The sequence below is a fragment of the Paroedura picta genome, chromosome 1 (assembly GCF_049243985.1).
Source record: "Paroedura picta isolate Pp20150507F chromosome 1, Ppicta_v3.0, whole genome shotgun sequence".
In the NCBI taxonomy this organism is placed as follows: Eukaryota; Metazoa; Chordata; class Lepidosauria; order Squamata; family Gekkonidae; genus Paroedura; species Paroedura picta.
This window is the reverse complement of record NC_135369.1, coordinates 106,546,672-106,572,764: the sequence shown is the minus strand read 5'-3', so window position 1 is coordinate 106,572,764 and position 26,093 is coordinate 106,546,672. Positions and strand designations below refer to the sequence as shown.

At 40.6% G+C, this 26,093-nt stretch overlaps 1 protein-coding gene across 6 annotated transcripts in view; it reads right to left on the bottom strand.

Moving 5' to 3' along the window:
* The window catches only part of NHSL1 (NHS like 1), a 194,951-nt gene that overhangs the window by 71,978 nt on the left and 96,880 nt on the right, over positions 1-26,093 (bottom strand). The window contains exon 1 of one of the 6 annotated variants that reach the window (XM_077351442.1): positions 15,816-16,325. The exons of the other annotated variants lie outside the window; for them this stretch is intronic. Within the exon in view, the coding sequence (XP_077207557.1) occupies positions 15,816-16,002 (187 nt within the window). The 5' untranslated portion in view covers positions 16,003-16,325. Of the gene's footprint in view, positions 1-15,815; positions 16,326-26,093 lie in introns of those variants that run through there. 6 annotated transcript variants of the gene reach the window in all.

Genomic DNA, 26,093 nt, shown 5'->3' with positions numbered 1-26,093 from the left:
TGTAGTGGAGTCAGCATCCATAAGTTGTCCCTGAAACATGAGGGGAAATAGTTAGCTGCGTGGGAGGGGAGAGGGTTTTAGCCAGGATACTTGTTTTAATAGGGGATTAAGGATTTGTAATGTAATTTTTGTGGGGTATTTTTATGTAACCCGCTGAAAGACAGCTTGTCCAATAGTGGCAGGCAATAAATCTTAACAACAACAACAACAAAATGACATGAATGTTAGGGCCTACTTCCAAAACATCTCTGAGCTCATCAAAATCAGACCCATCGCTTGCTCTCAGTTAAAAGTTTTGTGTATTTTCTCTACATAGCCATGTACATTAGCGATCCCCAACCTGTGGGCCGTGGACCACATGTGGTCCTTCGACTAATTGGAGGTGGGCCCCGAAGGACGCCTTCTCCCCCCCCCGGCCCTTTACTTCATCCCCCCCAGCCCTTTACAACACACTTCATTGTTGTGGCGTGTCTGTATCTTCTTTTGAAGGGATGTTTAAACATTACCATAGCGATCAGTGTGCGCTAGGGCAGTGGTTGAGAGTAGAGGAGTAAACTACCCCCCCACTGGACCTCAGTAAAAGGTGTTGGGTGGTCCCCGGTGAGTGGTCCCCGGCGTTGAGTGGTCCCCGGTGATAAAAAGGTTGGGGACCACTGATGTACATGAATACCCACTTTACAGGAAAACATTAGTATGCACTAGTCATTACACTGAGGATGTTGTGGTGAAGACAAACAGTCTGATTAATGAAATATTTATTATTTTTATATTTTATAATTATATTTGTATGATTAATAGAGTTTCCCCACCCTGAAATACCAAGTATGGAGCCAGATTTCTGATGGAAGTAAAATTTACCCTACATGGCTAAGTCTTGAAGGTTTACAGCTATCCAAACTTGAAAAGCTTCAGGTTACATTGTTTTTGATTATATTTAGACAGATCCTGTCTTCTTTAAAGCACACAGGAGCTTTAAAATGACTGTGTACATTCTGTAAATCAGTCAAAAATGTTTAATCAGAGTCTTCCCCAACTTCCAGTTTCATTCTATAATAATTAGATCAAGGTTTACTAGCCCACTATCAAAAGAGCTAATAAGGTCATCAGAGGACATTTAACAATCTTATCCAGCAGGGCAACTAAAGTTGTCCCCAAATGGGTCTGCAACCATATTAGAAGTGTAAACAACCTAAGAAATTATATTATGTATCTAAGTCTGGCGTTGTACAGCAATCAAGGGATGATACAAAATGTTTATTAAAACAGCTTCTTTTGGAGGAATTATCACTATCTACTTAAGTGCCACCCAAAATCACCTCTTTCTTAATGTTAATAATTATATCTTTCAGAATTAGGTCACTCTTACCTCACTGATCTAATTAATCATGAAGGACAGGGGACCAAGAACATGTGGTTGCACACACTCCCACTAGCAGCTTGTCAACATCCACAGAGAAAATCAATTAAATGTTGAAATGTATCCAAGCAACTGATCCAAATGCCAATAGTATTTCTATTAGGGATTATGCTTTAATTGCAGATACAATTGACAAGATTTAGTAAGGGCTTTCTATCACTTGAACTTCAAGACATCTCCATGGGTATTTCAAAATCTTTCAACTCCTCAACATAACAGGATGTCAAGGAAAGCCACCAACCTCCACTTTTTAGCTACCTACAGGCAAACAACAAAACCATAAGCAGAAAATTCCATTAAAAAAGCTGTCTCCAGCAGATGAAAAAGCAGTTGTATAATACAAGACAAGACAACAGTCACACAATGATAAGCGTGATATACTCCTACTATCATATCACCAGTCAGTCAAAATACCAAATCCACCATGACTCAACCCATAATACAATGTGACAATGTGAGATGCCTCATCACAAAAAATGTCCAGACATCAGTGCCAACTACCAGCATAAAAGTGCACTCTCCTTATGACAGGAATAAACCATGTAGCAAACCAATTACATATGTTATGACATACATGGATATTGCATAATATCTAATCATTACTAGACATTCTTCATGTGATGATTCTTCTATCTAGAACTATAAATATATATAATAAATAAAATCAATATATATATATATATATATATATATATATATATATATATATATATATATATATATATATATATATATATATATATATATATATATATATATATATATATATATATATATATATATATATATATATATATATATCTGAAACCGCTGAGTCTTCGGGGAGGGCGGTATATAAATATAAATAAATAAATAATTGAAGAAAGAAATCATAGAATCATGGATTTGGAAGAGACCTCCAGAGTCATCTAGTCCAACCCTTGCAAAATGCAAGCAACTCACAACTACCTGCCCACCCACAATGACTCCAATTTCATGCCCAGATTATTCTCCCCACCCTCCCGAAAACCAGAATCCCTGGCCAGTCTGACCTGGAGGAAATTCATCTCCTGACCCTGGTCATTGCCTTGGGCATGCAAGAAAGGGCCATAAAAGCCAAACATTGACAAAACTCTTCCTGCCTACTTACTATCTGCCGAAATTTACAGATATATATTTATTTTATTTTGTTGTTGTTGTTAGGTGCGAAGTCGTGTCCGACCCATTGTGACCCCATGGACAATGATCCTCCAGGCCTTCCTGTCCTCTACCATTCCCCGGAGTCCATTTAAGTCTACACCTACTGCTTCAGTGACTCCATCCAGCCACCTCATTCTCTGTTGTCCCCTTCTTCTTTTGCCCTCAATCGCTCCCAGCATTAGGCTCTTCTCTAGGGAGTCCTTCCTTCTCATGAGGTGGCCAAAGTATTTGAGTTTCATCTTCAGGATCCGGCCTTCTAAGGCAGTGGTCCCCAACCTTTCTGAGGCTGGGGACCGGCAGGGCATCGGGCCGCGGCAACGCCCGCATGTCGGGCCACGCCTGCGGGCCGCACCCCCGCGGGCGATGGCCGCGCATCGGGCCATGCCCGCGGGCCGCGCCCCCGCGGGCGACAGCCACGCATCAGGGCATGCCCGCGGGCGACAGCCGCGCCCGCGCATCGGGCCACACCCGCGCATCGGGCCGCACCCGCGGGCCGCGCCTGCACGGCCACGCGGCCCGGCCCTGATTCCCTCTCCCCGCCCTCCCGCCCTCAGTAAGAAGCTTCCCGGGCCGCAAGCTTGCGGCCTGGGAAGTTTTTTACTGCGGGGGGGCGGGGAGAGAGAGCCGCGGCCCGGCGCCATGGCCTTCGCGGCCCGCAGGTTGGGGACCACTGTTCTAAGGAGCAGTCAGGGCTGATCTCCTCTAGGACTGACCGGTTTGTTCACCTTGCAGTCCAAGGTACTCGCAAGAGTCTTCTCTAGCACCAGAGTTCAAAAGCCTCAATTCTTTGACTTTCTTATGGTCCAACTTTCATAGCCATACATCGCAACTGGGAATACCATAGCCTTGACTAAACGCACTTTTGTTGGCAGGGTGATGTCTCTGCTTTTTAGGATGCTGTTTAGATTTGCTATAGCTTTCCTCCCCAGGAGCAAACGTCTTTTAATTTCTTTGCTGCAGTCCCCATCTGCAGTGATCTTGAAGCCCAGGAAAATAAATTCTGTCACTATCTCCATTTCTTCCCCATTTCTTTATTATATTTATATACTGCCCTCCCCTGCAGCTCCTATAAATATAGGTATTGCAGAAATATGAAGGCAGAACACTGATTAACTAAGCACTCAAAGAGCATGCTATTGACTGGAGCACCAGTATAATTTTAAAACGTTGCAAAAATTTAAAGGAAAGTTCTTGGAAAGCTTGAAATGGTTCTCAGCTCCTATTGTTCTGTGTGCATGCTGTTCAACTCATGAATCTCTGACTTAGCATCATTTATACTCATGCGAGTTACCTCACTTTATTCTTTCATTCTTTCAATATCTTATATAATTTCAGATAATTTCTTCAGGACTCCTTTCATATAATATTAATTACATTTTAATTTAAGTACTCAATTAATTAAGGTCCCAATTTGAATGTAATCATTTGAGTCACCACTCAGAGAAAAATCAGATATATACTGAGTTTCAACTGTGGGTCAAAGGTAGGACTGATTGTAAAAGATTTAAAAAATCTGATTAAAGTGTAGAAAAATCAATGATATAATCAATACAAATGAATTACCACTTCCCTGGGGACAGTCCAGTGAATAAAAGTTCAGAACTGCATGTTTACCCTGCCTGTGTTGCAAAATGGCTTAGCATTACTTTGCCTTATTACATGCAAAGCACCAAAGGATACCCATGGGCAGAATTCTGAAGCACAGGGAAGTCACTTCCCAAATTACCAGTGGAAACACTGGATCCTTAAGTAAGAGAGTAATTTCATTCAGGTGTCACTTTCAATTGTGGATTATAATCCACATTTCTTTTTCCTTAAAAAAATATCCTGGTTAGTTGTGATATCTGAAAGCACATGTTCCAAAAAGATAGCACTGGTTTGTTAGCACCACACCAGGTATTCAAATTACATTTTATTAACCACGTTTGTATTAGTTGTGATTCATTTTGATTTCTGAAATTGCAAAACCCTGATTGCTGAGCAGCTCTATTCCTTGTGCCTGCTTGGCCACAGAGACAGCAGTACAGGGATGTCTTCACTGAGGGGAAGTGGAAAGCAAGTAAGAAGCAGATGGGGTGTCTGTATAAAGACTATCTAGAGTTAGTTGCATAAACCATAGTTTAAACAGACCACAGTGTATTTTGATGCTTGAATGCAGTTTCTGTTTCTGAATCTCAAGTCCACACCTGTAAATGCGGAAATAACACTATTGCTCACACAGGACTGGGTGCTATGAATAAATTCTGCCCACCCTGGATAGCCTCTGCAACAGAGCACACTTCTACTAAAATGTTCATTTGCAACTGCACACTTATCTTGCACAAACTGAGCTTTTAGAGGAAGAGCATGCAAGGGTCTGTCTCTGTCTAATGAGCATGGGACTCATTCATAGGAGCCGACCAAAACAAAGTTTCTGCAAGTACAGAACTATCAGTTCCCATATTAACAGTGGCAGATAGTGGATCAATATTCCGGGTAAAAAATAAAAAGCCTAATTCATTGTTTAAAAAGACAATCCCATGGTTTTCACTGAATGCTATGGTCTGAGAAACAATTAAAATTTACTAAAACTAGAAGTCAGGTTGTCATCTACTTCAGCTAATACTAATTGTGCATTATGACAGCTTAGTACAATAATCAGCACTGTACAGGAATAGCAACATGTTAAATCTGCATTTAATTGTACACTGAAAGCATGCTTCTATCTCTGAGTCTATTAAATTATTTAAACTTGCACTATGGTTACCATCTGCTCAGCATTATGTTTGCTCACTTTCAAACCATGGGCTCAGCCTTATTATTGACCTATCCATGCTAGGCTCAAGTACTGAACAGCAAAAGACAATGCAGTTATCAAAACTATAGAAAAAAGGCTAGGGATACTAGCTAAATTTGGCATGCATGATATGTTTTGTCAGTGGAACTTTATTGTTCTTGTTTTGGAAGTTGTTTTCAGTATGCTATTTATGATACTTTCAAATGTAATACCAAAATGTAATTTATGTGTTCATTGGATACATTTCACGTATTTCATGTTATTAATTTAATACAGATATTAGCTGCTGAGGAAGTTATCTGGAAAACCAACCGGTGTGGTTTTCAGCCATTATTTAGGAATAAACAGTTACACTTACTACACCTTATTTGGGAGCTTCAACTCAGTGTTTTTTTTCTTTAGTTGGAGATGCTAGTCACCTCTGAAGATGCTAGTCACCGTTACTGGCAAATCATTTAATTATTTTAATTGATTGAATAGTTAATTACTTGTTTAAATTAATGATTAACTGGTTTGTTTAATTAATTGTTCTACTATAACTTTTTGGAAGCTGTCTCGTCAGCTATGCCAGGAGGAGCATTGAAGAAATCACAAAATAAAATAAATAAATAAAACTACCAGATCACAACCACAAAGCTGGGAAAACTCACAACAACCAGTTGATGCTGGCCGTGAAAGCTTTTGACAATTCATATTTCAGGAGCTCAAAGAAGGGAATGGTGGGGATAAACCACAATGGGAAAGCACTTAAAAGTCATTAACTTGCTCTATGCAGGCCTGCCCTTAGCTGACCCAGAGACTACAGCTGGTCCAAAACACAGAAGCCAGGGTCCTCACAGCAATACTATGGAGTTCCCACATTCAGCCAATTCTCCATCAACTACAGTGGTTGCCAGTTGAATTCTGGATCAGGCTAAAGTTCCAGTAATTACCCTTAATGAGCCTCTTGTGGCGCAGAGTGGTAAGGCAGCAGACATGCAGTCTGAAAGCTCTGCCCATGACGCTGGGAGTTCAATCCCAGCAGCTGGCTCAAGGTTGACTCAGCCTTCCATCCTTCCAAGGTCGGTAAAATGAGTACCCAGCTTGTTGGGGGGTAAATGGTAATAACTGGGGAAGGGACTGGCAAGCCACCCCGTATTGAGTCTGCCATGAAAACGCTAGAGGGCATCACCCCAAGGGTCAGACATTACTCAGTGCTTGCACAGGGGATACCTTTACCTTTTTAAAATTACCCTTAAGGCCATATGCAGTCAGGGCCCAGTGTACCTCCCTGCCTATGCCCCTCAAAGAAGCTTTATGCTCCGCCACCACCAACCAGCTAATGATCCCTGGCCCTAAAGAAGCCCACCTGGCCTCAACCAGGGCCAGAGCATTCTCTGTCCTGGCCCCCACCTGATGGAATGAGCTCCTGGAGGAGATCAGGGCCCTGATGGAGCTAAAACATTTGCACAGGGCCTGCAAAAAGGAGCTCTTCTGCCAGGCATTTGGTTGAGACCAAGCGAAACCAGCAATATCTACAGGTCCCCTGCTCCCTCCCTTCCTCCCTCCCAAAAACCCATTAATGTGTTCTGCCCCTGGACCTGTTTGCACTGTTATACTCCATTACCACTGTTACAGCTATTAATGTTAATATTATTGTTGTTCTGGTTATCTATACATTATGGAAAAACTAAGATCCTTGTATTGTTTTCTACGTTTTATGTAAACCTCACTGAGCCTCAGGGGAGGGCGGCATTAGATGAGAGATAGATAGATAGATAGATAGATAGATAGATAGATAGATAGATAGATAGATAGATAGATAGATAGATAGATAGATAGATAGATAGATAGATAGATTTAAATGGAGCAATGCATATCACTGTTTGAAAAATCACATCACCAGTCTGAAACATGGTAAACTATATCATCCAGCCAAGGCCTTAATTATCAAGAATAGTATTCTGAATAAGAGCAGTAAACCTGAGCTCCATTATTTCATAGCAGAGATTTGTAAGGCATAAAAATAAGTCTTTTGGTGCACAAGAAAAAATGAAATTTTAAATTAGCATTTTCTGTTATAATCACTGCATGATTTCAATAATTTCATGCCATTTCATCCTGTAATATTGCTTCCTCCATCTAGTAAGTTTAAATTCCACTCTTCCTCCAATGTCCTCAGAGCAGCATACATGATTTTATCCTCACAACATCCCAAGAAAAGGGTTAGGCTGGGAGAGTAACTATCTCAAGGTCACCTAGAAGCTTCGTAACAGAGAGGGATTTGAACCACTCCAATACAGTAGCTCTCATCTAACAAAATCAGCAGTCCTTATTTGACTGACAGATCTCTACGTTTTGTATATTTCTCCATCACAAACACTACTTAAAATAGCAATTTCAGAGGTAATAAGACATTCTAGAAATACCATTCTTTATCATACCGTAATGACAAACCCCATGTATTTAATGTTGAAACAACCGGAACAGGCACAGCAGCTTATAGTGTGCTCAGAGACATGTGTTTGTGGAAAAGAGCTTTAAGAACCCTCATAAGGAAGCAGTATATGAGTTACCTGTTATATTAATTTCAGAAATGTAAAAAAGAGCAGATGGTAGGGGTGGGAAGAGAAATTTAATTAGCTGCCTCCCCAAGCTGTAAAAAATCTTCAGAATCACCAAGAAAGTAAAATGCTGCCATCTGCAGGCAACCTCAACACCCAACACACTAATAAGAGAGGAACATATTATTTTCACCACAACTAAAATATCTGAACAACTAATATGATCACATATATCTCAAATAAATGCGCAATCTGGTCACAGAACTACTTTCATTGTTTAAAACTGCATAAAGTACTTAACTCAGACTAGCAAACAAGGAAGATACCCCAGCAATCAATATAGCAATATAAATAACATGTCAATGTGGCCCCCTGGTAGGAGAGGGGAGGGGCAAAAAAGGACAAGGAAGTGAAGACCTGGGCTGGGATGTACACTTCAAAAAAAAAATTAAAAGCTGACATTTTTCAGATCCAGGTATCGGAGCTGAAAAAATATCTATATCCTATAGTTCTCCAGGTTTCGACTGATTTGGTTATTTGGATCCTCCCTCGCCCCAAAGCATACCATATATATCTAAACCCACATCCCTAAAGCTCTGTTAGGTTTAAGAGAGATTTTGCAGCAATGAAAATGAAGCTATGACACACAGACAACTACAATTGTTTAGCATTATTATTAAATAATTATGTAACATAAAGAACAAAAAGAAAACAGATGGATCATATTAGGATGATTTACAGATCTTCCAATACAGTTTTCTGCTCCCTGGAGGTACTATTGGTCTTTCGTTTACCCTCCTCTCACAATGAATTTGCCTCAGTGCATTCAAAGATGTCTCCCATATGGTTAAGATGCATGCATGAATTAATATACAATTATTAAAGGTCTCTGATCATCCGTTTTTGTTCAAAGTGGCAGCTGGTCCACATATCAAATGCTAATCAGACAAATGAAGACGGACCACTTTGGTTCAGCAAAGAACTGACAGGCTACTGTAACCAGTGCTCTTAGATTTTCTGAAAGGGTGTCAATAAATGGAGCACAGAATGAAAGCACAGAATATTCACTTCCCACAAAAAAGGAACTATTGCACTGAGGAATTAGGGATCACTGAAATGGTAGAAAGATCCCGATGCCCTGTTTTTTTCTAACAGGCAATACATGAACTTCTCAAAAACAATCTTTGGATTAGAGTATAGATTAAAATAAAATTGAGGTTTCTTTCAAGAAACAAGGTCAGACACTATTTTCTGAAAGTGCATAGAATGGAAGCTCTTACTGCTTTTTATTTCAACACCCCCAATAGTAGAAATGGGGTTGAGAGAGGAATCTTCAGTACTGCTTCTAAACATTTTTAAAGACTTCAGTGCTTTCTAACAAGCAAAACAAGCACAAACTTTCACTGTCATCAGAAGGAACACTATGTTGTTGTTGTTAGGTGTGAAGTCGTGTCCGACCCATCGCGATCCCATGGATTATGATCCTCCAGGCCTTACTGTCCTCTACCATTCCCCGGAGTCCATTTAAGTTTGCACCTATTGCTTCAGTGACTCCATCCAGCCACCTCATTCTCTGTCGTCCCCTTCTTTCGTCCTCAACCGCTCCCAGCATTAGGCTCTTCTCCAGGGAGTCTTTCCTTCGCGTGAGGTGGGCAAAGTATTTGAGTTTCATCTTCAGGATCTGGCCTTCTAAGGAGCAATCAGGGCTGATCTCCTCTAGGACTGACCGGTTTGTTCACCTTGCAGTCCAAGGGACTCGCAAGAGTCTTCTCCAGCACCAGAGTTCAAAAGCCTCAATTCTTTGACGCTCAGCCTTCCTTATGGTCCAACTTTCGCAGCCATACGTTGCAACTGGGAATACCACAGCCTTGACTAAACGCACTTTTGTTGGCAGGGTGATGTCTCTGCTTTTTAGGATGATGTCTAGATTTGCCATAGCTTTCCTCCCCAGGAGCAAGTGTCTTTTAATTTCTTTGCTGCAGTCCCCATCTGCAGTGACCTTGGAGCCCAGGAAAATAAAATCTGTCACTATCTCCATTTCTTCCCCATCTATTTGCCAGGAATTGAGAGGGCCGGATGCCATGATCTTTGTTTTCTTTGTTGAGTTTCAAGCCAACTTTTGCACTCTCCTCCTTCACCCGCATCAACAGGCTCTTTAGTTCCTCTTCACTTTCTGCCATTAGAGTGGTATCATCTGCATATCTGAGGCTGTTGATATTTCTCCCTGCAATCTTGATCCCAATTTGTGATTCCTCTAATCCCACCTTTCTCATGATGTGCTCCGCATACAAGTTAAATAGGCAAGGCGACAGTATACAGCCTTGCCGAACTCCTTTCTCAATTTTGAACCAATCAGTGATTCCATGTTCTGTTCTCACTGTTGCTTCTTGACCTGCATATACGTTTCTCAAGAGACAAATAAGATGCTCTGGTATTCCCATCTCTTTAAGAACTTGCCACAATTTGTTTTTCTCCACACAATCAAAGGCTTTAGCATAGTCAATGAAGCAGAAGTAGAAGGAACACTATACTAACATGGAAATCCTAAACAGAATTTTGCTAAATCCATTGCAATTAATGGGCCTGATGATGATGTAATCCATTCAGTCGTGTCCAACCCTTAGTGATTCTATAGGAAAGTCTTTGCCATACGCCCCTGTCTCTTGCCGGTTTTTTTAGTTGGTTCATGGTCATCCCTGTCTCGTCTTTGATTGTGTCGAGCCAGCGGATTCTTTGGCGACCACGTTTCCTTTTACCGCTGACCGTGCCCAGCATTAATGATTTTTCTAGTGAGTTTGATTGCATGATGGGCTTAATGGGCTTAGGAAATAACTATTTAGGATTTTACCGTACATAGATTTACCAGGCAGGGGGAGACTGGAGTGATGGGGACATGAGAGGGATGGCTGCTGGCAACAGTGCAACGTCACTTCTGGGAAAAACACAGACACAATGAAAACCAGAATTTTCAGGAGATTCCTAGCAAGGATCAACCTTACTTCCAGGTGTTTTTTTTCCGCTGAAAGTGATGTCACACTGTTGAACTGATGGCCATTTCGTTGTTGTTCTTTTTATCCTGTTGTTGTTACAAGCAGCAGAGGAAAACAAGTGGAAGCAAAGGATCTCCCACCTCCAAAAGCAGACTAGCAGTTCTAATTGTACATCCTGTAGATAGCGTTAAGATTGCCAATAGCTCTTTTGCTAGTAGCATTTGCTGGCAGGGACTCATGGGAATTGTAGTCCATGAACATCTGGAGGACCACAGGTTGACTACCCCTGCTCTAGATCACAAAAAACATGGATGAATACACAGCTCTTTGAGACAAAAATCCACTGGCATCAGGGAGATTAAATAGATTACATTTTCTAAAACTCATAATTCCCAATATATATTCTGTCTGAATGTTTTGAATTCCACAGGTTTCAGCTATAAAGTATGACAATAAACTGCAGAATGAGTTCATATATACAGAGCACAACTCAGATGTGTAAGAATACTTCCACTCTGTTTCCCTACAGTTTTCTCCATAAATTCTAGTAATTTGTGGAGAAAAAATGCTCTGCCCCCTTAACAAAGGCTTAATGGCATGTTATTTACCAAAATATGTGATTTTCCTACATGCCATAAAAAGCTTCACCTGCCCATTTGCACACATTTAAGCCTCTACAGGGAGAAGCAAGACAGTTTCTCAACAGGTTGTTTTTAACTTTGAGTGAAAGTCACCATACATGTTATCATGCAAAGATTGCCAGCTCTGGGTTAGGAAATATCTGGAGATTTTGGAGGTGGAGCCAAGAGTAGGCAGGATTTGGGCAGGGAGGGACATTAGTGGAGTATAATCCTATGGAGCCCTCCCTCCAAAACAGCCATTTTCTTCAGGGGACTGACCTCTTAATCTGGAGATGAGCTATAATTGCAGGGGATCCCCAGGTTTCACCTGGAAGTTGGCATCCTACATATGCAGCAGGTTCTTATAAATTGAGACCATCCTACTGCTCAAGTCACAACCACAAGAGAAGAGGGAATTGCTCTCCTCTTGCCCACCACCACAGAGCTCTATCACAACCAACAAGGACATTCTTTAGTTACTGGTGAGTGTCTGTACCTTCTAGGTCAGAGGAGAACACACCATCTCAGAAGCATCCAAGGCTTGAAAGTCAAGCTATTCCTTGTGTTAACTAGTTTGTTTGCTTCTTATTTCTTATCTTCTTATCTTCTTATATTTTTTAATATAAGGTATTTGTTTGCCCAGTATTGAACAGTATATAAAAATAATAATACTAGTTTATATTTCCAACTATTTCCAACTACTATCCATCACATGCTTTTTAAAGTATCAGAATCTTGGCATTTGTTTCTACTCTCTCTCTCTCCTCTCTCTCTCTCTGGCTATTCTGTGTTAAGAAGCAATGAAACAATGCTGGTTAAAAATAAACATCAAAGTGTCATGCCAGAGATGTTAAAGGCAGATATTGCTGGGCAACAGCAACAAAAAAAAACTCTTTTATGAATTGCCATGCTCTATTTACAACTGAAATAATAAAAGAAAATGTTTCTTTGCAAGTGACAAAACTTATCTTTATTAACCCACATAATGAAAACATATGGAATTCTAATCATTCTATCATTCTAATTTAGCTGTAGAAATGATCCGTTCTCGAATAATCTATAAGGGTATTTTAATATGAAGCAGTAGAACAAAGTACTTAACAAAGTACTCTATAAAGAGCTTCCGAAAAATAGCTAAATGTTTTTAAAGTAGTTATGGTGTAAACTGATGCTGAACGGGCATTTCTGACACAGTATACAGTCAGTGGTTTAAATCTTATTCCCTGTACTTTGTCACTGGCCAGCCGCCAGAAGTCAGTCTAGGTTGTTCGGTTTGTGTGTCACCATGGACGTGCAAGCAATGACAGAAGGGATATCACAGGATCTCTAACAGGGTGACTTATTCTCTGGATTTTGTACTCTGTTACAACAAGGGTTGCCAACTCTGGGTTGGTGGATTCCTGGAGACTTGGGTTGGTGAATTCCTGGGGTTTGGGGAATAGAAGGAGCTCAGCAAGGTATGATATCATGGGGTCCACCATCCAAAGCAGCCATTCCCTCCAGCAGAACTGATCTCTATTGTTTGGAGAACAATTGCCAGGAGATCAGCTGGGGGCTGTCAATCCTAATTGTAACTGGACACTTTTTACATTTCCAGTGCTCAATAAAGGCATATCTACCAAATTTGTTTCTTTAATAATACTATGCATGTACAATGTGAAAATCATTTTTATCATAATCTCAGTCTCTAATTGCTGATTGTTAACTCAAATGCCTTTTAAAACTTTATCCTCACATGCACAGAAAAATGTGGCAATAGGGAATGCAAAGCAGGCAGTCAGACAAAGCAGCAGATGCATAGGGACTGGTAGAAGCCCTGAGGTCAAGAGGTACAATTTTCTCAGCAATTAATTGAGTTGCACTGCCTTAATTCTATATTGACCTTTTCTGTCCCTTTTCACTCTGATATGCACCTGCTACTAAGCTCAATTTACCAAGTACCTTATCTCTATTTTGGTTCACTGGTGGAAGCATGATTTCTTTTATCAGTACCATGTAAGAACCTCCATAACAGTTCAAGATTTTCTTTCCCCAAGACATACTAGAAATGAAGGAATCAACTTCTGATAGTAAGAAGGCCCTCTGCTAAATGGGAGTCCAGAGAATTAGATATGTTAGTGTTAGTGTTAGTGTTGGCAAGGTTTTATATTTTGGAAGGATATCCCAGAACTCGGGGGAGCAAGTGTTGTATTGAGTAGAAAACAACATTTGAGTTTCAATGTCGTCAAATCTTCACAAAATTGTCTTAAGTAAGTCTTTTTCACTCAGACCTAGAAGACAAACAATATTTAGCCCAAAACTTTTCAATTTTGTATTGTACCAACTAGAGACATAAGAATCACTTAATAGGCTTCCAGAACTGGCTAAGAAATGGATTCTCAGCCAATACTTAAAGGTCAGTAGCCAAGCTCTTAAGGCCAAATGTTGCTGACCCAAGTTTAGCAAGGATGGTTTGGTTGGCAACATTTTTGGATACCTCTAGTAGGCAAACATGGAGTGAAGGGACTCAAGTTCATGACTAAAATCTGTGATACACACTGGAATGCCATATAACATTTGCAGAATGAATTTCATAGAATAAATTTTTAATGCAGCCAGAATATTCTTGTTTCCCTTTGGATGGTAAAATCTGGTTAGCAAGGCTAGGGATCCTACCTGTTTTCTATGAAAGGCCCATTTGTTGTTAAAGGTTAGGTTGGGGCCAAGGTATTTGAAATAGTTTACTTGTTCAGTGCAGTACAAAAATAAAGTGTTTTTGTCATCCTTACAAATAAAGCCAAAAGGGAACTTATAATCATAAAGAAAGATTACCCTCCCAATAAGTGCATACTGGACACCGAAATTGATCATTTTATATGTTCTTGGATAAAGTCTGGAATACTTCATTAAGATAACATTAACAAATTGTTAGGGGAAAGAGGGATATCTTCTCAAAAGAGGTATATTTTACAGGTTTCTCCAGTAAAAACAAATTATAGCTCTTCTTTAAACGTCGATTTTCAGAAGGTATAAAAACATGCTAAAAATGACTTTCCCCAGCTTTTTGAACTAAATATTTGATTATTAAAACAAAAGTATCTACTAATAATGAACTTAGAACATAAACATATGAAAATTATGATGACATTTTTATCCACTTTAAGTATATGAATAAATTACAGTTTATTCAAATCCAAGGCATTTGAATGAATCAGGGGACTAAAAATAGAGCTGTCATTCTAATGAAACAACAGAACTAAGCTACTGTATTTAGTTATTACTATCAAATTCCTTGTAACTTACTATAACTTTAATTGAGGACATTTTGAAGGACTGAAAAGAATCTGTAACATTTAGACACAGAACAAACTTGTTGTGAAATCCTCTGCTGTCTACTTGATTTGCAAATTACAGATGAAGAGGTATAACCTATTCACCCCTTGACTGGCAGAGATATTGTGATTGCTATTATATGAAAAAAATGGTCAATTAAAAATGAAAGAGGAGCAAGGGAGTGCAAGGGATGGGGTTCAGGCATTTTCATGAATTGTGGATAGTAAACAGATAGAAAGGCAGCATGATGGGCAAGACAAGGAGATTAGTTTGTTCTCTAAGTCCTCAAACAATCCCTGTGCCAAAACATCAGCAGGAAGTTGTTAGAAAAAAAATATTTTTTAGTCTTTCATGCACTTTCTTGAGCCATCCCAAGAACTGTTGGGTGCCCTACTTGAACACACAGATTAAGAAGCAAAATTATAATTGTAGACTAAACTATTTGGCTCAGATCTCACCCAACATAGTCACTGAGAGAATTTCTTTTATCAGAGAGAAACTTTCTTACTTCCCATCTCCTGCTGAAGATCAAATGCCCCCCCATATGTTGCGCCTGCAAATAATGTAATCCCCAAAAACAGCGTAAAGGGGACAATGAGGTATCTGTTATTGGTGGGGTTAATTGGCAAAAATCCTCCACAGGATCCAACTCTTTTGAGTTAATAACAAGATTTGCTGTTTTCAAGACAGCGAAGGTTAGCTTTATGGAACAAAAAATTCTCCTAAATTTATAAAACACTAGTTAACAGGATCAAATTTAATTTTAATATAAATGAAGCACATTTGGTGTCACATAAATATTAAGTAGTAGAAGTATGTGTCATATTGTTCTTAAAAAATTAATACAGCTATAATAATAAATTATATTTACATAAAATAAACCATAAAAACAACAAATACACTTATCTATATGAAATAAGTTATACATGAGGCAGCTGAAAACAGAAATTATTAGCAACACATAAGAAGCATTCTTACTTGGCCACAAGGTACTGTCATCTTTGCTCAGAAATGTGTTTCCAAGGTGTTCCTGGACTTTAGTGTGACTGCTGGAATAGAGTGGAAGAAGTTCTTCATCATCATCATTACAGCTGAGCTGCCACCTATGTCTGTGTAGGCAGCAAACTACTGGATCTGAAGGCAGGCACTGCATATAGGCAATCATTTTAAGGAGAAGATCCAAAGAATAAAAAACTTTGGTATTTGTGTTGCCCTGCACAAAAACCCTACAGATAAAAAGGGACAGACAACTAGAGATCTTACTGTTCTAAGTGAGCTAGAAGAAACACAATAATCCACCCTGAGTCTTTTTGAGAAAGGGTGGAATAAAATTTGAAACATAAATAAATAATATGAGCTATTTGGCAACCAATTTTGCAATCCCTATGTGCAGGTTTGACTTCGTCATTTCAAGTGCTAAATGGAGTCTCAGTCCAAGGCTAACTAACTCAAAAGAATCCAGCAACTGCCCTAGGATATCTAAGACAGATCTGAAACCTCCTTATGCTCCAGCTGAACTCTGCTGCTTCTTTTAAGCTTTATCCCAGATTATTTGTAACTCTCTGAACAGGTACTACAATCACCCACACAGATGGTCATATCTTAAAGCCTATTTAAAGCTGCAAATGCTGCAGCAGACAGAGCATCAAAAGTAAGGGGGGGGAGAGAATGTCACACTTCTTTATTTCCCACTCAAAAATACAACGAACCTTACAAAAATTGTAAGAAAGAAAATTAAAAGAAAGCATTGTCACATGTGGACTGGTTGAAACTAAAGTGAGAGGGAACTTTTAGAAATCCTTTATTTGCTCAACAAAAATTCCTTCAAACTCTGACGTTTCTTCTACATTTGTAGTATGTAATAATTAAATGTACAGCATGTTATATGTAATGAAGAAAAATGGACAAATCCATAGAAACCTCCTTGAGGAAGTATTATCCCTATTAAAAGATGAGAACACAGGTTCAGAGAGGTTTAGTATGCTGTCTGTGCTTTAAGTATAAAAGCCAGGATTAGAAGAAATATCTAGGGTCCCACAGCTCTACCCACATTTAAGTGTCATCTCATTCAAATGTAATGGGATGGTGTAAGAAGAGGAACATGGGTAGACAGATCAGTTAGATATAAAATATTGTTGCATGAACTAGAATTCCAGTGTTAAGTAAAACAATGTTCTTCAGTTTCATTTATATTTGCCTGTATTGACATATAATCAAAAATACTGATTGCCCCCTCATATATTTTAATACTCTTTAAATATTCATTACACATTTTTTAAAGTTTCATTTCCCCCCATTATTTTATCCATATCTGGAAAAGTAGCGATTCAAATCTGGTTTCAAGTGGAAACTTAAGTTCTCTCGCACATCTTCCACTAGAAGTCCTATGGTACGTTTTGAAGCACATTTACTTAGAAATACAAAGGAAGTCCAATGGAATTTATTCCCAACACTCTCAAGCACATTTGTATTTTAACAATTTAAAGCATTTATACCCATACTCTTAAACTCCTGAGGCACCTTACAAATTCCATAAAACAAATTAAAAGTAAAACAAGTTACATTAAACCAATCAAATCACTATTAAACCAGACAGATAAAACTGTTTAAAACTGACAATATAAATTTGGAACTTATATAGCACTACTTATAAGAGCCTCTTAAGAGCCTCTTGTGGCGCAGAGTGGTAAGGCAGCCGTCTGAAAGCTTTGCCCATAAGGCTGGGAGTTCAATCCCAGCAGCCGGCTCAAGGTTGACTCAGCCTTCCATCCTTCCGAGGTCGGTAAAATGAGTACCCAGCTTGCTGGGGGGTAAACGGTAATGACTGGGGAAGGCACTGGCAAACCACCCCGTATTGAGTCTGCCATGAAAACGCTGGAGGGCGTCACCCCAAGGGTCAGACATGACTCGGTGTTTGCACAGGGGATACCTGGGGGGGGGGGGTAAACTGTAATGACTGGGGAAGGCACTGGCAAACCACCCCGTATTGAATCTGCCATGAAAACGCTAGAGAGCGTCACGCCAAGGGTCAGACATGACTTGGTGCTTGCACAGGGGATACCTTTACCTTTTACCTTATAACACTACAGAACAGTGGTACACAGACACACACACACACAGAGCAAGCCTCCTCCCTCCTGTTCCATCCACTCGAAGATGGTAAGATGAAGATACTCAGTGGCTGGAGAGGATTCTTCTATGGAGCTGACCTTTGGTTATTTCCTCACTGTCATAAATTCTAGTGCTTATGATTCCTAGCCCTGACTCTCTTGGGTGGCTGAATAAAGTCCCTGCCTTGATAGCAGTGTGGTCATATCTCTGGTTCCTCCTGTCAATTGATTCTGATGTCAAAAACTGAAAATTACTACTGTAGAGTGTAAGAAATTTTTTAATTAAAACTATATTTACTTCAAGGGAATTACTGGGGGGAAATTAACAGACTGTCAACATGAAAAAAGGAACCATAGTTATTAATACAAACAGTTTTCAGCATGCAATACAGATACACAAGGCATACATAGAATTATCAGTTGCCAATAGAAATGCTGTTTTTACTTGCTTCTATGATTTTTAATTTCAGCTTCAATGTCACTTTGTTTAAAATTGCATTTATTCACTGCCACTCCTGGCCACCCAGCTCAAGGCTGAATATTCATATACTTGAATATCCGTATACTACTGAGAGCCACTTAGACGAGAACCATTTATAAATTGTGAAAATTAAAGCAACTTAGTTGGATCCAGTGGCAGACACTTCTGTTGATAGTACAGAAATTTCCTGCATCCCAGCTCCATTGTATCCCATTAAACTCTTGGGAGATACAAGACCATAAAAGATGAACTGGGGGTTCTACGTTGAGAAAGGGAATCAGTAAAAAGTGTCATCTCCCACTACTGGAAAACTACTGCTGGATCTAACCTACTATTTATAACAGTATATACTGTTTATTACAGAAACATTTTGCAACATATAAAACAATCCACAGATAAGGTTTATTATGAAATTTACACTTATTTATTTTATTTTATAAGTAAAAGCCTACGATAAAGCAAATTTGTTCTCAAATTAAGTCAAATATGTTTTTAGAGCTCTATTTAGTAGTCATACTAATGGAGATTGTACTCCGCTACTTATATGAACATTTCAGCCATATGATTTTATGACGTTTACGAATCTACTCTTCACAAGAAGCTGCAGCCTAGCTCAATTCTTTATATTATTTGGCAGTATTGTACTAAAATAGTGAACATTGCCAGCATGAACAGCCCAAACAACAAGGAAGTTGACATTTGGAGGAATGGGATGGGATTTCCTCCTGCTTGTGTCAGATGGAGCTGTTAACAGCCATAGACTAAGCTGCAAAGTCCTGGCTTCAAATCTTATATTTCACCCCCAGTCATATGATGGCCTTAACAGAAACCATATTTTTAACCACCTCCGCAACAAGCAACAACCGGGGAATAATTATACTGGTCTACAACAGTGGTCCCCAACCTTTCTGAGGCTGGGGACTGGCAGGGCATCGGGCCACGCCCGCAGGCCACGCCCGCACATCGGGCCGCGGCCGCGCATTGTGCATGCGCGGATGCGCGGCCCGGCCCTGATTCCCTCTCCCCATCCTCCCACAGTAAGAAGTTTCCCGGGCCGCAAGCTTGTGGCCTGGGAAGTTTTTTACTGCGGGGGGGGGCGGGGGGGGGAGCCGTGGCCCGGCGCCATGGCCTTCACGGCCCGGCACCGGGCCGCAGCCCGCAGGTTGGGGACCACTGGTCTACAATACAAAGTTCTTGAAAGGATCTCTTAAGGAACTGCTTTGTCAGAGCACTTTGCCGTAATTTGTCCCCTTTCTATCCTATAGTACAGGGGTAGTCAAACTGCGGCCCTCCAGATGTCCATGGACTATGATTCCCATGAGCCCCTGCCAGCATTCGCTGGCAGGGGCTCATGGGAATTGTAGCCCATGGACATCTGGAGGGCCGCAGTTTGACTACCCCTGCTATAGTATGAGGTGTCATGGAATCTAAAGCTGAAAGGTATTAATTTTTCAACTAACACTCCTGACCAATGAGACTGAATGGAGACATAGCGGGCTAGAGACACAGCAATAGAAAGGGGAAAAGAAGAAAAACAACACCTTAGAAGAAAAGGGATTTATTTCACCACTGTGGGAATGGCTAACCTTGCAGAGCAAAGCATCAAACAGCACCCTAACAAAAGTGATGTCAGGCTTGTACTTCACCATTTATTAGCAAGTGATTCCTAGCCAGTTTGGTGTAGTGGTTAGGAGTGTGGACTTCTAATCTGGCATGCCAGGTTCGATTCTGCGCTCCCCCAGAAGCAACCAGCTGGGTGACCTTGGGCTCGCCACGGCACTGATAAAACTGTTCTGACCGAGCAGTGATATCAGGGCTCTCTCAGCCTCACCCACCCCACAGGGTGTCTGTTGTGGGGAGAGGAATGGGAAGGCGACTGTAAGCCGCTTTGAGCCTCCTTCGGGTAGGGAAAAGCGGCATATAAAAACCAACTCTTCTTCTTCTTAGATTGAAAGCAGTCTTGAGTTTAAAGATCAATAATGAACAGAGGGAATCCAAGGGCCAAAGATGAAATTTGGTGAGGAGTCTCTTGCTGTATGATCCCTTTGGGAGTTAGAGAATTATGAAAAACAGAGATTACATATTCTAGAACCAAGAGATAGAAGAGGCTATGGCTAAAAATAAGTAGAAGCATTCTTCCAAGGTACTTGGTGAAGCTGAAACAAAAATTATTAATGCATCATGATATTAGAAGTTTAAACCAATTGCAGCTGTTGAAGGATCTGAAAAGCATGGGGCCAAAGATGTGCTGCCAAAAATAAATAAAAAGAAATGTTTCTAATCTATAGCAACAATGGAATGACAAAACTGCTAAGGCTGGTACGTCCTAGCACTACGGCAGCAAAACATTTTTTACATCTGTGAAATGCAGCTAAATTTACAGCTGGCTTTAAATAGCAATTCAGATTCAGTTGGGGCAAGATTACCAATGTCAGGCCCACTAATTCCAACACATTGCTGTCCCGGATTACTATGTTAAACCAACAAAAACCAGCAACCTAATTTCTGTGTTCCCCTTTGGCAATTTAAAGCTCCAAAAAGAAGTGTCCTCTTCTGACAGTTATTAAGCACAATCTTATTATCATTCTAATGCTTAATTCTTGTTTATGTGCTGTCGGGTTCTTGAAACACACACATTAAAGAGATCCTGGATGGCACTGCATGCGCTTTAGCGCCCGAAGTGGCCGGTCTCTCCTGGCACAGCCAGCGTCGCGATGTGTGGGGGGAGGGGAGGCGTGGGCATCAGCACACCAGCAGGCACACACACGCAGGCACGGAGGTAGTCCCAGGCCTAGTGTGACACAGGCTCTGATTTGCCCTGCAGCAAGCGAATGCAGGGCAATTCCACTGTGTCGCGCCAAGCCTAGGACCACCCTGACCTAGCGCCAACATTGCCCAGAAGCAGAAATTAGCCCTGCATCTGGATGAACACTGTGCTAGGTCAGATTCCTGGTGCAGAAAAGGTCTGAGTTTACTAAGTACTTGCTGCCCTGTGACTGGAGCCTGCCCAGGATCCATTGGAATCTAGGGCCTAGATAGGTGTCTTCAACTTAAGTCTGAAGGCCCTCTTTTCAAAGTCTAGTACCTAGGGGGGTCTTTTATATTTACTTAAAGAAAATTCCCTTAGAAGTGTATCAGGACAATGTGTGGATAATCTACTGATTTTCTTGGTTTCTCTCCTGTTGAAATTAGAGATATGAGGTATTCTGAAGTTGTAAGGATGGTGAGGACAAGGATACATCAGCATACAGACCCATTCAGGAAGTGTATGCTCTATATTTGCAGTAGAGGTTCCCCCACCTTTGACCCTCCTCCTCCATAACTAAGCCTCCTTACAACTCTTAGATATAGACACGTTTTTGTATTAGGCAGACTGAATATTTTGCCAGCTACAGAGTTCAGGGGATACTTCACCAAAATGCATTATTCTGCTACTGTTCCTACACACGTGGAGTAATACAGATCATAGATCACCTCACTTTATTCTGTGATCAATGGATGCCACTCAGAGACCTCTGGATTTCATCTATCCTGAGCTGAATCTCGCATAATCTCTTTTTGCTGGCAGACACCCATCTGAAAATAATACATTCTGTTGCCAGTGTGAGCTCTCTATCCTGTTACAGAGATAGAGTTTTAATATGCCATGTCTTTTATATTTTGCATTTGTTTTTGACTTTGCTAAAGATATCTGGTCAGAACAGTGTAATAATACAAGGAAAGCTTGGAAGAATGGCACATGGGGGGCAGGCAGGAACCCCTCCTCCCCCTGTAACCTGCTGGTTCCAAACACAATTGCATTCCCTAAACCTAAAGAATGCAGATGTATTCCTGAGGCAAACGTAGTGAAAGCATCATGTCCAGTTTGGACCTATGTTTATTGCTAATGTTACCACTTTCTTATGTTGGATAACATAATAAGAATTAACTGAAATCTGATAACATTTGGAGGCATCTGACTGGTGTGCTGGATAACTTTTGGCATAAGAAGGTTAATCAGAAAATAAAGAGTTAATGAAAACTAGCATCATCCATGTGCAAAAACATCAAGGCACTCAAATACAGCACAGCGGTGTGGGATATAATGCTTTGCCCAGAATTATAGCATTTATCTTTCATTCCAGCAATTTTTCTCTTAAACTGATGCATACTGTGAGGCTTTACTACAATTGCTGCTTTGAACAGCATATCCTAGCATTTACAAGCAACGATATAGTGCAAAAACCATGTAATTGTGAACAGAGAATGTCAGCAAGTAATAGTTTAGGTGTCTTTGGTTGTTACTTGATAACAGCTGTATTAACATAGTCTTCAAAATTTGGTAGCAGCTAATAAAATAAAAAATAATAGAAAAAGCTAAGATCTGAATTCGCTACTGCTTTATTTAACACTAGTAATCAAGCCCGCTGTACCTAAAATACAGCGGGCGCTAGGCATGGGAGCCCCCGGTAGTCGTGCCGAGCACGGCTGCTGGGGGCTCCCTTGGTCGGCGGCCTGACGTGGCGAGAGGTGCTTCGCGAGAGGTGCTCCCTTGGGCAGCGGCCTGATGCGGTGAGAGGCGCTTTGCGCCTCTCGCCGCATCAGGCCACCGGCAAAGGAGCAACTGCGAGCCGCGCTGTGCGCGGCTCGCAGTTGCTCCGGCGGGGACTTGGAGGGACCAATCGGCAGGCGCTTTGTGCCTGCCAATTGGTCCCTCCAATAGTCTGTCCGGAGGAAGGGGCCAATCGGCACCCTTCCTCATCCCGGACACATCCCACCTCCCAAGCCCTTATCGTTTTATTTTGTCCGCGGCACCTGCGGCGCCGTGGGCTGTGTTAAGATCTACTATTGTAACATGCAACATTTACAGCAAGAATGCAGGGATTACAAGACTTTGTTCAACCCACATTGCCTATATTATTATTTCAGAGACATGAGAGCAAAAATCTTTTATATCAGAGTTGTGAAACACAGACAGTTCTATTGATGCTGTACAAAATAACATTACTGGATTATTTAAACCCACAAAACTTCTCACGTAAGTCAAAAGCAAGTCAAGGTTATGTCTGAAAGAAGGTAAAGTGGCAATGCCTATTTAAAAGATACAAGCTTTGCTATCTAGGTTACGTTAAGTAATCATCAGAAAAGTAATTTCTAGCACCTTCCTACCATCAGTACTAGGAGTTTTGAAATAATGTGAAAACCTAGAAACTGAACACCTCTGTTTGGAGTGCTAGTAGGGCGACACTTAAACAATTTGAAATGCCAGAGATAATTTTTTCATGGGTTTAGTTAAATGATCAGTGCTACATTCTTTTCATATCTACAGTTGTGAATAGTTGCACAGATTTCTCTGACATACTTAAATACTTGCTCTGCTATCGATGCATTTAAATTTGCAAAGAAGACATGCTAACTAACAATCACTGATTGTTTCAAGTGGGTAGCCATGTTGGTCTGGAGCAGCAGGACAAATTTAGAGTCCAGTGACACCTTTAAGACCAATAAAGTTTTATTCAAGGTTTGAGCTTTCATGTGCAGTCACCATTCTTCAGATACAATCACTGATTGGGTAATTCAGTGATCAGTGCTAAAAGAAGTATATGCACTGTGAGTGCTGAAGATTAGTCCATGTTTTGTGTAATGCCCTCTCAAGCCCCCAAAACCTACTAAAACCATACACTAGAACAGGGGAGGGGACTAGAATATTGTAAAAATAACCATACTGAGGATAAAGGTAAAAGTAGAGGTATCCCCTGCGCAAGCACCGGGTCATGTCTGACCCTTGGGGTGACGCCCTCTAGCATTTTCATGGCAGACTCAATACAGCGTGGTTTGCCATTCCCTTCCCCAGTCATTACCGTTTACGCCCCAGCAAGCTGGGTAATCATTTTACCGACCTCGGAAGGATAGAAGGCTGAGTCAACCTTGAGCCGGCTGCTGGGATTAACTCCCAGCCTCATGGGCAGAGCTTCAGACTGCATATCTGCTGCCTTACCACTGCGACAAGAGGCTCTATACTGAGGTTACTACGGGGTAACTTCTTTGTTTACTGTTTGTGAGAATTAGGCTCTGGTACATTCACTGGCTTCCACAGCACTATTTGGGGAACTATTTTTCTCCCAACTTCCCTGGTCGAAGAAGAAGAAGAAGAAGAAGAAGAAGAAGAAGAAGAAGAAGAAGAAGAAGAAGAAGAAGAGTTGGTTCTTATATGCTGCTTTTCTCTACCCAAAGGAGACTCAAAGCAGCTTACAGTCGCCTTCTTTTTCCTTTCCCCACAACAGACACCCTGTGAGGTGGGTGAGGCTCAGAGTAGGCAGCTAAGTACCAACCTCCAGGTGATACCTATAGTTCTCTCCAAACTACAATTGACCCCCAGACTACAGATAACAATTTCCAACAGAAATTGGCAGCTTTTACCTGAAGGCTCTATGATATACCACAGAATCCAGAAAAAAACAGAAGTCTTAGAGTGACAGCCTTGCTGAGCTCTCACCCCAAAGTCTGCCTCCCCCAGGCACCACTCTCAAATCTCTAGAAATTTCCCAAGCAGGATTTGCCAACCAAAACCTGTTTATGCAGGGGCTCCTTCACAAACAATAGAAGACACATAGGGGAATCTACAGAAATCATAGTGACAGTCCCAAAGGTAACTTGGGACTGAGCCAACCCACTGAGCCTAACTGAATCAAAATATGGTCTCCAAATTCAATTCTGTCTGCCACCCTGTAGAGATCATAGTTTAAAAACAACAACACTTTCCTCTTACTAAAAGAAAGAAAAAGGCACACCATTAGGAGCTGCTACTGCTTGCCTAGTTCAACTGAAAAAATGCTTGAGCTCCAAGACACTAGAAACAATCTGTTTCTGATATTTGCTAAGAACAGTGCCAAGAAAAGAATCCAAGGAATGTCTTTACATGTGCACTACACATAAGACAACTGGTGAACAGACCACTGATGTATTTTCAAAAAAGAGAAAATAAATCTGCATTTCAAGAACAGATCTTTCCTCTAGGGAGCAACAACCACATGCCCAGGATTTTTCAGGAATGGTATCCAACATAACTTATTGCTATTATTAGCAGAAAATATTCTCTCTGCTTTCCTTCCTCAGACCTATAGCTGTAAAACAAGCAGTAGTACGGAAAATATGAAGCCAAACTAAGTTTACAGTACACCAAGCCGTACAATCTATCCAGTGAAATCATAACATAGTATAGACAAGGAGAGGAATGGGAAGGCGACTATAAGCCGCTTTGAGCCTCCTTCAGGTAGGGAAAAGCGGCATATAAGAACCAACTCTTCTTCTTGTTTCAGTATAGAATAATACATCATGACTTTTCTCAAAAATAAATTTTGAAACAACAATATTTTCATCTCTAGGATCTCCCTCTAATGCAAACTATTCAGGATTTATTACTCATTCAACCCCCAATATGAATTCCATTATCTTGACAACTCTTACACATTCTAATCCAACAATAATATATCATAAAATGGTCAATTTTATTGATTGTACAGACTCTATCAATGACATAGACTACTAGTTCTGTTTGTGAGTTTGATTATGATAAATAGGTTCCATGTTCACAATGTTAAAACCCAAGGAATTTTTAACTTTCAAAATACATCCCACAATTCTCAATCACATGGCTCCTAAAGTCACTAACAAAGAGATGACATA